Source organism: Anopheles gambiae, chromosome 3 (genome assembly GCF_943734735.2).
Source record: "Anopheles gambiae chromosome 3, idAnoGambNW_F1_1, whole genome shotgun sequence".
NCBI lineage: Eukaryota > Metazoa > Arthropoda > Insecta > Diptera > Culicidae > Anopheles > Anopheles gambiae.
This window is the reverse complement of record NC_064602.1, coordinates 24,956,705-24,969,685: the sequence shown is the minus strand read 5'-3', so window position 1 is coordinate 24,969,685 and position 12,981 is coordinate 24,956,705. Positions and strand designations below refer to the sequence as shown.

At 42.8% G+C, this 12,981-nt stretch overlaps 1 protein-coding gene and 1 long non-coding RNA gene across 2 annotated transcripts in view; one reads left to right on the top strand and one right to left on the bottom strand.

Moving 5' to 3' along the window:
* LOC1280021 (zinc finger protein ush) overlaps positions 1–7,317 on the bottom strand; it is a 135,075-nt gene extending 127,758 nt beyond the window's left edge. The window contains exon 1 of the mRNA XM_061658387.1: positions 5,897–7,317. Coding sequence (XP_061514371.1) covers positions 5,897–5,948 — 52 coding nt within the window. The 5' untranslated portion in view covers positions 5,949–7,317. The remainder of the gene's footprint in view (positions 1–5,896) is intronic.
* A 1,415-nt stretch (positions 7,318–8,732) lies between these two features.
* Positions 8,733–12,981, top strand: part of LOC133393418 (uncharacterized) — a 62,228-nt gene continuing 57,979 nt past the window's right edge. Inside the window, exon 1 of the long non-coding RNA XR_009766149.1 lies at positions 8,733–9,671. This is a non-coding gene — a long non-coding RNA (uncharacterized LOC133393418). The remainder of the gene's footprint in view (positions 9,672–12,981) is intronic.

Below are 12,981 nucleotides of genomic sequence, written 5' to 3'. Positions count from 1 at the left end.
TCTTGATCGTTTGAGTCAAAGATCGTTGATCGTTTAGAAAAAAAAGGCGCGAGTGAGTGAAGGCGATGTTCAACTGGCTCTACGGTGTGGCTACACGATCATTATCACAGCAGTAGAGAATTAAGTTTTGAATTGCCCTCGGTGTTTAAAGGCTCGGATATGTTAGCAGTGACTGCCAACATGTTTATCATTCTTGACCAATCATTTAATGTTAACTTACAAACAGAAACTTAATTAATGTTTTCTATGTAGTTGTATTGATACAGATTCCGGTTTTGTATTATTTCACACATTTCAACGAAATAGTATGTTTGTTTGTTTCCTCCATGACATGTCACAAGAGCTCCATTAACAGTAAGTGTTAATTTATTTATACTCAAGAATATTTCCATTGAACACACAAATGCGGTAGGCCAGGTCATCGCTGACCATCATCACAAGAAGCCCAGTCACCATAAAATGCTCACAATAAATAATTAACATAAGTTTGCTCTATCTCAACTTTTCCATCTTTTTCGTCCAAAGCCACGGTCCACCACGGAATGACTTCGATCCGTGATGATCGCGCCAAAATCGTGTCCCATGAAGTCGTTTCGGGGTAAGTAGAATAAATGAGAACAAGTAAAACGCCCGCAAAAACGGAAAGGTAGGCACACTGATGCAAAGATATTGGAAAACCGGAGGACACCGGCGACGTCCGACGAAATCGAACGATCGAGCGACCAGGAAAGCCCATGCCATCCAGAGTGACATCATTCGTCACCAGTGTGGCCAGAGTGTGGCCGATAGCGTGGAAGGAACGACACGAACCCGTCATGAGTCGATGGAAGGCAAGAGGACGAAGGTTGCAATCGCGTCTCGACGATCTTGGACCCACGTCTCGATGGATCGACGCGATTTCGGATGAATTTCGGCCGGACCGGTTCCGTTTTTTGTGGGGTTTGTTTCTTGATCGAGGTGTTTTCTAATTATGATAACAATCGGTAGCCGTCTCGACCGAATGCACCTTGAACGCGCCTTGTTTTAAGGCGAGCAGACGAGCAGTAACGAAGGAAGTATGGGAGCGCTTTTTCAATAAAATGGAATAATGAACTACAGCAAGAGAGCAAAAGAGAGAAAGAGAGATTCAAAAGAGAGAGAGAGAGAGAGAGAGAGAAGAGAGAGAGAGAGAGAGAGAGAGAGAGAGAGAGAGAGCGGCAGTGGCATATCACACGGACATCATCGTTGGTGGATCGATTGAGATTTCGCACAGAATTATTAGAAATCTCAAAGCCTTGCCTTTCTGTTAATAACGCATTGAATTTGTTAAGGATCACATTTCATATGTTAAGACGCACTAATTCAGTTACTAAAAACAGTCGGCCAGGGATGATTTCAATCAAGGTAGCTTCTATTTTAGTTGAATTATTTGATTTCCCAAGGTAATCACCACTCATTTACTCATGAAACTTCCCAACGCATTAACGATTCATCGAAATTATCCAGCTATATTCATCCAATTCAGTAGCTGCTACTGCTACCCTGTAGCACTCATCAAGCCCAATCTGAGCTGATCTGCCGTAATCAAAGCGGTTGAAAGAGGCTGTATTTCCCCAAAAGAAGCCTTGCTAGCTCCAAGGGCCTCGGATCTAGTCACCATGCGCTCGATAATCCATTCATCTTTCATCTTTGTTGGATGGCGATCGTAAAGTAAATTAAACGGACACACGATCTCGGATCGCTGATCTAGACGCCAGATGTTTCAGTAGGATCGCGCAGTTTGATTGAGGAACATCTCGTCTCTCTTCCACACTCCAAGGGCTTTTTTGGTATTTGTCTTCTTCTTGATAATGAGTCAAACGCTCATTTCCCTCAGCAGTGATGAAGCACAAGAAACATACCTTAGGCAGCCCTCAGAAGCCTGTGAACGGGTTTACCAGAGTCGACAGGGAGCTACAAATGACAGCACGACGCCATTTAATAACGAACTAATTCTCAATCCGTCCCACACACCGTTCCTCCGTGGACTGATGGTTGTGGATCAGTTTCCACTTCATCGATCTCTTCTCACAGCGTCTCAGCGGCCGAACAGAAGTGGTAGCTGGTGGGTTTTAATTCGCCGCTGACAAGACAGCAGCTCGCCTTGGGTTATTAAATCAACACTCATTCCAACGCAACATGAGCGGAAAGAAGAGATCCTCAAAGTCCAGCACTGCTTAGGACGTATGAAACGAATGTAGAACAGGAGGCAGAAGGGGTAATGGAATCAATTTTGTTATTTAAATTTGTTGTTATGCTTTTTTAAACTGACACGTTTTGTTCTCCCTCCATTGGCTCCTCAAACTATTGATTCTTCCCGTGCTGCACAAAACGAGAATGTTGTTTAATGGTATTATTAGTATACTTTTTACATTTTCATCAATGATCATCTTCTTTTCACGTTCTCGTTTTGCGCTTTGAAACGTTTCCTTTTTCGTTTGGTTCATATTTGGACGCGGAATGTTCTCATTAATTCTCCATCTTTTCCATCTTCCTCCTTTGATGCTTTGGTTCGCTTGCATTTTAATGCCCAGCAGCGCTCCGGTGTGATCAAATTATTGACAATGTCATCGACGAGGTGTTAGGCGGTTATTTATGAGCAACTTCGACAATGTAGATGCTCAAAGCGAGCCCGCCACAACCGGAGGAATCCTTTCAAACGGTATCGAGTTTCCTGCTGCGAACGATACAGAAGCAAAGAAGCGAAACGATCGATGAAGCATGCCGGCTACGATGAGTTTTCATGTTTGCTGTTTCGCATAACGATCCGGTTTGATGTGGCGAAGAAGGGAGAGAGATTTGTTTGGTCACAAATAAGACATATTTGTGTTTGACAACAAGCTCAGCATGTGCATATCGATGCCTTTTAGCTTGTTTAAAAAAACATGTACTGAATTCCTTTGCCAGCTTATCCTTGACGCGCTTTGGCGCAGCGGTTGGTCAGGCTACGAGGGCTATCACATTCTTGCATACAATCATCCGTCCTTGCGACCACCCCCTGCAGAGGAGACGGCACCATAATCACAAACAAAACATCATATCCTTCTGACTTAATACCGCTCATAACCCACCGAAACAGTAGCAAAAGCATCGTCCAGCAACAACAACAGTCCCCAAACAAAATAAAGCATTACAAATCATCCTTCATGCTGAACCGTCACAAACCGTGCTCGTACACACACATTGATTATCATACTTTCTCTGCTTTTTATCCACTTTGCTTGTTATCTCTCGCCCCGGTTCGCGATGGTGGTGGTAGTGGTGGTGCTTTCATAAATTACACCTGATATTATTGCAGGTTGGCCGTTTTAACGAGTGACCGACGGCGAAAAGAGCCTTACACAGAGAGACGCGGTGAAGCGGAGCGAAGGAAGGACGGCAATTAATTGCTGCGCAATCGCCATAACTAACACCCCGACGAGCTTGGTGCGGAGCTCGGTAGCGTACGAACGCGCCACGGGAGGTAAGACTGGGCGAGAACGTACGAGCACCCAAGAAAACGCGACCACAGGCGACTCCTCCACTGCCAAAGGAACGTGCGTTAATTAGAGCGTGTTTGTGAGCCGTTTCGGTTAGCCTGCGGGTCTCTGGAGGAAGTACATTTTGATTTGCATACTCTGCGTCTACCTTCCTAGTGCCAGTGCCTCTTCGTCCGCCAGCTACGTTCACTGCCAGCTCGACTGGAATAACCAAAAGGCAACTAATTGCGGCGACAACTTCATTAGCCCGCAGGGGACCACGATGCGAGACGGAGATTGGTGCAGCTCGATCGATCTCGGACGATCATCGTTGAGATCGGAAGTCTGTCCAGACGCGGATGCCACCCACAGCTTTTCTACTGTCGATCGATTTAATAAAGAGGGGAGAATATTAATGTTTCTAGCTTCTGTCTCACATATTGATGGAGTGGGAATGCATACGGGTCTGAACATTATCAATCATTCATATGATAGATGCAGTTTTATTGAAGTGAATGCCTTCGAGACCTTCAGGATAAAATCCAATTTCAAATTTAAATTAGTTTAAAACGTTTTTGAAAAGAGGAATTTTGTTATCTTCATAGCTTTATGTTTTTATTGCGTGTTAAGGTTTTTTGGCGAATTTGCATAAAATCAATGATTATTCCCATATTTGATCATTTTTTAAATTTTAGAATCAAATTTTATTTACATGTGCAAACATTATTTCAATACTTTGTATTTAGCAAGTGATTTTCATTACTTCTGGTATCTTGTGTGAACCAAATTTTTTATATTATTATTCAAATTACAAATTTTATAAATGATAAATGATTGAACGTTATTTGGTGCAGTCCAAAGAGGATTTATAAAAATATGATTTTTTTTATTTCACCATCCGCAAAGGTTAACTGTTCGCAAAGGAATGAACTTGTACAAACTAAAGTTACAAGCGATAGTTGCCTTATTTTCCAACCGCAAAACAACGAACAAAAACAGCAGCATACCACCTCGAACTCGAATGAAACACAATCAAACATTACCATCAGATATTTTGCTACAAAAAAGGCCTCCAAAATTATAGCCCCATTTCAATTACCATTTTCTCAGTGACCTTCAAGGCCACTACAAAACGCCAGGCATGTTTTTGTGCAATTTGTGACAGCTCGAACACTCCCCTAGGCCAATTACAATCAGGAAATGATTTGTCCCACAAAAAAAGCGGTTTGCCAAAATGGTCGAAATGTTTCTAGAAAAAATCTCCCAAACATTCCTTTCCGGATCATCCCGTCTGTGCTAAAGCCTAATTTTTTTTCGGAAAGTGTGTTCTAGAAATAAAATGACGTGTGCTGGTGGAAGTTCCTTACTTCACTATCTGCTCCCCTTGGCTGATAACGATTGTACCAAGCGACACATAATGAGTACAGACAAAGATGGTGGCAGGATTTTCTGGTATGCCAAGAGTGGCCGTCACGCAGCAGCTCGTAAGCCACACCGCCGTAAATTTTTTAACATTGAAGTGAGTTTTTGACCGATCAGCGTACCGCGGCAGTGCCAGTTAATCGTGCTTGACGTGCGCTCAGCGTTACGGGCTTAATCCGGTTCGAAGGCTTCATCTCTTGGCGCGCCCCATGAGCAATGGTTTGATTTCAATCGGAGTCGGGTTTGGCGCGAGAGCATTACGGCAAACAACAAAAAAAAAAGGTTCGATGATACGTTCACTTCTAGACGGTTCCCATCCTATCGCTCATCCTATCAGCCCGACCGATAGACAGACAACAAGATGAAGAGGTCGTATGCAATCGCAGGTCACTGTAAAAGAAGTGGATGACCTTTTCTTCTTTAGCATGGTGTGCTTTGTTTTATGTTACTCTCCGCGTACTGGTAGTTCGCGTGCGTCCTGATCAGCTAGCCACAATCGGTGTAGCATCCAAGTTGCCGGCTCTATTATCTGGGTGTCTTGTGGGGATAACGGTATCAGCGGTGTGTCTGATTGTGGTGCAGAGCAAAATACCCAAATGTTTGCTTGCATCACAGCAACTGAAATGTTTGGATGGGTTTTTCTAGGCCCTAACCAACCGTCATACTTATTACAATTTTTTAAGGATGCTCGTATAATTAAATTTTTTATCACAAGTTTATCAAAATTGTTTGAAGATACAACAAACAAACAAAAAAAGAGCAGTTTATCAACATCAAAATGCCGACGGCTTTTAATGTCTGATCGACAGCCTCTGCTTTCGTGCTACAAACAGCTCAACATGCGACTGGCGCGCTTATCTGCTTGCTCTGCTAGCGGCACTCTGTATTAAGCGGTACCAATTCATCTGGCTACTTCTGCACACGAGCCACAAGCAAAACGCCACGATAGTAGACGTCTGATAATACACATCTACGCTTGCGACACGATCGTTACTTACTTTTCTGAAGAAGTGGCTTTGGGTTGGACTGCTTCCTACGTGACATTATCATTGATGGCGTCGGTGAGACCTTGGCAGCAGGGTTTCGGAGAAAACAGTGTCACTGGCACGCACGTCTCACTCACGCACCGACCAGCTGGGACGAAGGTGCAGGTGAAACATACACTATCACTTCACACACGCACACACAAAAACTGGACAAACGCACACATGTACACACATACACACACACAAACACTCGAACAAACACACTGAGCACGCACCATATATGGAGGCTCCAGCAAGACAAACGGCCAGGATCACTAAGCCGTAGTAATCACCAGTGGTACGATATGACTCCGGATGCGGGCGATAATGGCTACTGTGTAACGGAGGAAGCTTTCTATTGCGCACGATCACCACTCACCGATACACTCGCATGAGATTGCACAATCACATCAATACACTAGCACACACGTCTACTATAAAAGCGCCTAGTGCGGTGCAACACGTACGTAAGTAGTTATCTGCAGCTGGGTGTTGCCGCGATCAGAGGAGGATTGATAAACACGGTGATTTTTTAAATAACTTTGCCTACGTTTTATAACTGCAGCAAATATTCTAATAAGTGCAAATTTAGTTGTATTGGAACGGGTGTTTTCTGTTTACTTGGTAGCTATTCATCACTTTCATTGTAATTGTAAACGTGAATGGTTTGTTAAAATGTATGCAATAGTTCAGTAATCCAATTACCAGAAAAAGCTTCATCTAGTGCACACAGAGAGTAATAATTGCTATGTTTCACAACAGGTTTTTTTTTAATTATTTTAATTCATTCACTTATTCAAAAATCTGACACTATGTTACATCAATACACTGCTTTTCAAACATCACTTCTATTTTTTCACGGTTACATGATCAATGATCACAGCATTTTTATGCACACCACTTAGAAAGCAAGCACATCTGGAATAAAATATCTATTCCCTTGGCTGGCACTGTCGATCACCGGGTGAGATCAATTTTTGAGCGACTTTTGATCACTTTTAGTAGTATCGTAACGATGCTGCATGCACTTTCAAGTTGAACCGCCAAACACACGTACACAAACGCAAGCGGTGTTGCCACATACGCACGGACGAGCGGCCTTACTACGATGTCAACATCGACAAAACGCTCTAACCCCAAACGGCATGCGGCCGGACGTTCCAACCAGCAGCAACGTTCACAATCAACTAACGCACAACGAGCCGCCCGCTGAGAGCGGCAACATTGTTCGGTGTTGCATTTTCCAGCATCGTAAACGCCTGCGACCGGTTTCGGTGCTGGATTTGGTGCTCGCTCAATCTCTCGCTCTCTGTTTAACGCTGCCACCGCCGAAGCTTTTCCAAGCTTCCAGCAGTTCGGCTTCCACTGTGTGGCGTGTGGCATCGGGTAGCCGAGCGCCAGCATAAAACATATTAGTTTCTCCCCCATCGTTGGGGGGAATGATTGCATCAACTTCCCCTCTACTCGGAGACCGAATTCAATACTGGCTGTGAGGGAAGCAAGGAGAGTGCGATATTAAATTAATCGAGAAGCGAGATGGCTATACTGTTGCCCAGCAACAACCAATGGGGCCCAGCGAACAACGCTTGGGGAAGAACGAAGCGAGCAAAATAAGAAACTGGAGACAATCGCTATCGTGTGATAATTGAAAATAATTAACTGATTTGCCATGTTTTACATTGATGAAACCGACAGATCAATTTGAAGGTTGTTATTTATATATTTGATATATTGGGATTGAATGTTATTGCAAAAAGATAATAATAAAAATAAATACCTTTAGAATCAAACTTCCACACATGCCTCAACCTGAAATAGCATTTTTACCTATTTCTGTAAGGTAATTTAGTTTAGTTTAACAGGAAATGAAATTGCGTCCAAATTTATGTTATTTTTAAATTGACAGTTTTCAACAAAGTAATTCAATTATTATTTTACATTTACAACAACTCAAAATGTTACTAACGTTACAAATATATTTTGTTAAACATTATATGCTGTTTTTTTACATATGAAACTCATTTTCAGCATGATATGGTTTGGTTATTCATTGATACTTTTTTCACTATGAATTTCGTTATTGAAAAAACAATTATTTTCTTTTGTAATGTGTACAAGTACTTATTACTTCATTCTGTTCAACAATATCACCCCGAAATATGTGAATAAAAATCAAAGAAAAAAACAACGGACTCTGTTATCTCCTACTATTGAATTATCAGTAATTCCAAGAAATCAATCTACCATCTTAACGATTCCGATAACACTACGAGCAACCAGGTGGCTCCATCGCTCATTCACAATATTTGAAAATTGGTGTAATGTATGACGTATCGAGAGTATTAGATTTTTTGCGATGTATTTGCTGTTGGGTTAGAATATTTGAAAAACAACTTATTATTAGCTTTGGCGCAATAACTCACGTAATTCTTCTTTCCATTTTTAGACATATTTTTAGAACTAATTTTTGGCTCGTAAGTAAGGTGGCTAGAAAATGATACTTTTATAATTATAATACACGGACTTTGATCAAATAAGGTTAATGAAATTACATTAAAAAAATAAATAAATTGTAAAAGTAAATTTACATGTCTAAATGGAAACATGTCTAAATGGAAATGGACAAGTTTACCATGTTAATGTACTAAGAAATGTTGATTGTTTCTCCAATCAATCCAACTTAAAACAATCTGTTGAACAACCACCATCATGTCTAGCGTCGAAGAATTGAAACAGTCCATAGCTGTCGATGATTTTCAATTCTCGTGCTCCAAATACGGTCCCCGCATTCTCGCTTTATTCGCTTCGTTCTTCCCCAAGCGTTGTTCGCTGGGCCCCATTGGTTGTTGCTGGGCAACAGTATAGCCATCTCGCTTCTCGATTAATTTAATATCGCACTCTTCTTGCTTCCCTCACAGCCGGTATTGAAATCGGTCTCCGAGTAGAGGGGAAGTTGATGCAATCATTCCCCCCAACGATGGGGGAGAAACTAATATGTTTTATGCTGGCGCTCGGCTACCCGATGCCACACGCCACACAGTGGAAGCCGAACTGCTGGAAGCTTGGAAAAGCTTCGGCGGTGGCAGCGTTAAACAGAGAGCGAGAGATTGAGCGAGCACCAAATCCAGCACCGAAACCGGTCGCAGGCGTCTACGATGCTGGAAAATGCAACACCGAACAATGTTGCCGCTCTCAGCGGGCGGCTCGTCGTGCGTTAGTTGATTGTGAACGTTGCTGCTGGTTGGAACGTCCGGCCGCATGCCGTTTGGGGTTTGAGCGTTTTGTCGATGTTGACATCGTAGTAAGGCCGCTCGTCCGTGCGTACGCGGACGGGTGGCTTGTGTTTACACATGGCGTGTGAATGTATGTGTGTTGTTTGTTGTGCTTCTTCCATGCAGTCCCCTTGCCCTGTGACTTTGGCATACTTTTGCCTTGGATGGAGGAAGTTTTAAGCAAGAGTATCCATTTGCAATTGAGTTATTGATTAAGTGCTTTTGTTAAGGTATTATGTTCTTGTATGTTTTGAGGTTCCCAGTTTGTGATCGAAATTCCTTATGGACTACACTAAGTGTGAAGTTTGGTGACATCGTTTGACACGAAACGATCGGCATTCATCTATTCAATAATTAGATTATTTACACTTGCATCGTTATATGTGTCATATGTTTAATGTACCAATATTAAACCATTCTACACAACACTTCAAATACCTGGATAGCTCAGCCATAATTAAATATTTAAAAAAAATGTAAGTACCATTTGCAAGTCAGACTATTCTATCCGATTTTAAAACTTCCTATGTGTTGTACTTGTGCTATACATTAAAATTAATTAAAAATATTAGAAAGTATTAAAAGCATAATGTGTTTTACAGGTTACATAGGTTCTATTTTGTTATGATTTATTTAGAAGGGAGTATATTATTTAATGAAATAATATTTTTCAATTGCATCTATGTGAATTGCGGTACTGCTACCCCTCAAAGAAAATTTCAATATCTTTTACTAACTTTGATCGTTAGAGAAATGAACAATGCAGTAAATGCATGTGGGTGGCATCTGCGTCTGGACAGACTTCCGATCTCAACGATGATCGTCCGAGATCGATCGAGCTGCACCAATCTCCGTCTCGCATCGTGGTCCCCTGCGGGCTAATGAAGTTGTCGCCGCAATTAGTTGCCTTTTGGTTATTCCAGTCGAGCTGGCAGTGAACGTAGCTGGCGGACGAAGAGGCACTAGGAAGGAAGACGCAGAGTATGCAAATCAAAATGTACTTCCTCCAGAGACCCGCAGGCTAACCGAAACGGCTCACAAACACGCTCTAATTAACGCACGTTCCTTTGGCAGTGGAGGAGTCGCCTGTGGTCGCGTTTTCTTGGGTGCTCGTACGTTCTCGCCCAGTCTTACCTCCCGTGGCGCGTTTGTACGCTACCGAGCTCCGCACCAAGCTCGTCGGGGTGTTAGTTATGGCGATTGCGCAGCAATTAATTGCCGTCCTGCCTTCGCTCCGCTTCACCGCGTCCCTCTGTGTAAGGTTCTTTTCGCCGTCGGTCACTCGTTAAAACGGCCAACCTGCAATAATATCAGGTGTAATTTATGAAAGCACCACCACCACCACCATCGCGAACCGGGGCGAGAGATAACAAGCAAAGTGGATAAAAAGCAGAGAAAGTATGATAATCAATGTGTGTGTACGAGCACGGTTTGTGACGGTTCAGCATGAAGGATGATTTGTAATGCTTTATTTTGTTCGGGGACTGTTGTTGTTGCTGGACGATGCTTTTGCTACTGTTTCGGTGGGTTATGAGCGGTATTAAGTCAGAAGGATGTGATGTTTTGTTTGTGATTATGGTGCCGTCTCCTCTGCAGGGGGTTGTCGCAAGGACGGATGATTGTATGCAAGAATGTGATAGCCCTCGTAGCCTGACCAACCGCTGCGCCAAAGCGCGTCAAGTATAAGCTGGCAAAGGAATTAAGTACATGTTTTTTTAAACAAGCTAAAAGGCATCGATATGCACATGCTGAGCTTGTTGTCAAACACAAATATGTCTTATTTGTGACCAAACAAATATCTCTCCCTTCTTCGCCACATCAAACCGGATCGTTATGCGAAACAGCGAACATGAAAACTCATCGTAGCCGGCATGCTTCATCGATCGTTTCGCTTCTTTGCTTCTGTATCGTTCGCAGCAGGAAACTCGATACCGTTTGAAAGGATTCCTCCGCTTGTGGCGGGCTCGCTTTGAGCATCTACATTGTCGAAGTTGCTCATAAATAACCGCCTAACACCTCGTCGATGACAGTGTCAATAATTTGATCACACCGGAGCGCTGCCGGGCATTAAAATGCAAGCGAACCGAAGCATCGAAGGAGGAAGATGGAAAAGATGGAGAATTAATGAGAACATTCCGCGTCCAAATATGAACCAAACGAAAAAGGAAACGTTTCAAAGCGCGTTTAGCAAAACGGGAACGTGAAAAGAAGATGATGATCATTGATGAAAATGTAAAAAGTATACTAATAATACCATTAAACAACATTCTCGTTTTGTGCAGCAAGGGAAGATTCAATATTTTGAGGAGCCAATGGAGTGAGAACAAAACGCGTCAGTTTAAAAAAGCATAACAACAAATTTAAATAACAAAATTGATTCCATTCCGCCTTTTGCCTCGTGTTCTGCATTCGTTTCATCCGTGCTAAGCAGTGCTGGACTTTGAGGATCTCTTCTTTCCGCTCATGTTGCGTTGGAATGAGTGTTGATTTAATAACCTAAGGCGAGCTGCTGTCTTGTCAGCGGCGAATTAAAACCCACCAGCTACCACTTCTGTTCGACCGCTATGACGCTGTGAGAAGAGATCGATGAAGTGGAAACTGATCCACAACCATCAGTCCACGGAGGAACGGTGTGTGGGACGGATTGAGAATTAGTTCGTTATTAAATGGCGTCGTGCTGTCATTTGTAGCTCCCTGTAGACTGTGGTAAACCCGTTCACAGGCTTCTGACGGCTGCCTAAGGTATGTTTCTTGCGCTTCGTCACTTCTGAGGGGATTGAGCGTTTAACTCATTATGAAGAAGAAGACAAATACCCAAAAAGCCCTTGGAGTGTGGAAGAGGGAGACGAAATGTACCTCAATCAAACTGCGCGATCCTACTGAAACATCTGGCGTCTAGATCAGCGATCCGAGATCGTGTGTCCGTTTAATTTACTTTACGATCGCCATCCAACAAAGATGAAAGATGAATGGATTATCGAGCGCATGGTGACTAGATCCGAGGCCCTTGGAACTAGCAAGGCTTCTTTTGGGGAAATACAGCCTCTTCCAACCGCTTTGATTACGGCAGATCAGCTCAGATTGGGCTTGATGAGTGCTAGAGGGTAGCAGTAGTAGCTACTGAATTGGATGAATCGTTAATGCGTTGGGAGGTTTCATGAGGAGTCTGCTGGCAAATGAGTGGTGATTACCTTGGGAAATCAAATGATTCAACTAAAATAGCAGCTTCCTTAATTGATATCATCCTTGGACGACTGGTTTTAGTAACTGAACTAGTGGGTCGTAACATATGAAATGTGATCCTTAACATAAATTCATTAGATCTTAAAAGAAAGGAATCTGCAAGGCTTTGTGATTTGTAATGATTTTGTGCGAAGTCTCTATGGATAACCAACGATGATATCCGTGTGATATGCCACTGTCGCTTGCTCTCTCTCTCTCTTTTTTTCTCTCTCTCTCTCTCTCTCTCTTTATCTATTTCTCTTGCTATCTCTCTCTTTCGCTCTCTTGCTGCCTGTAGTTCATTATTCCACTTTATTGAAAAAGCGCTCCCATACTTCCTTCGTTACTGCTCGTCTGCTCGCCTTAAAACAAGGCGCGTTGAAGGTGCATTTGGTCGAGACGGCTACCGATTGTTATCATAATTAGAAAACACCTCGATCAAGAAGCAAATCCCACAAAAAACGGAACCGGTCCGGCCGAAATTCACCCGAAATCGCGTCGATCCATCGAGACGTGGGTCCAAGATCGTCGAGACGCGATTGCAACCTTCGTCCTCTTGCCTTC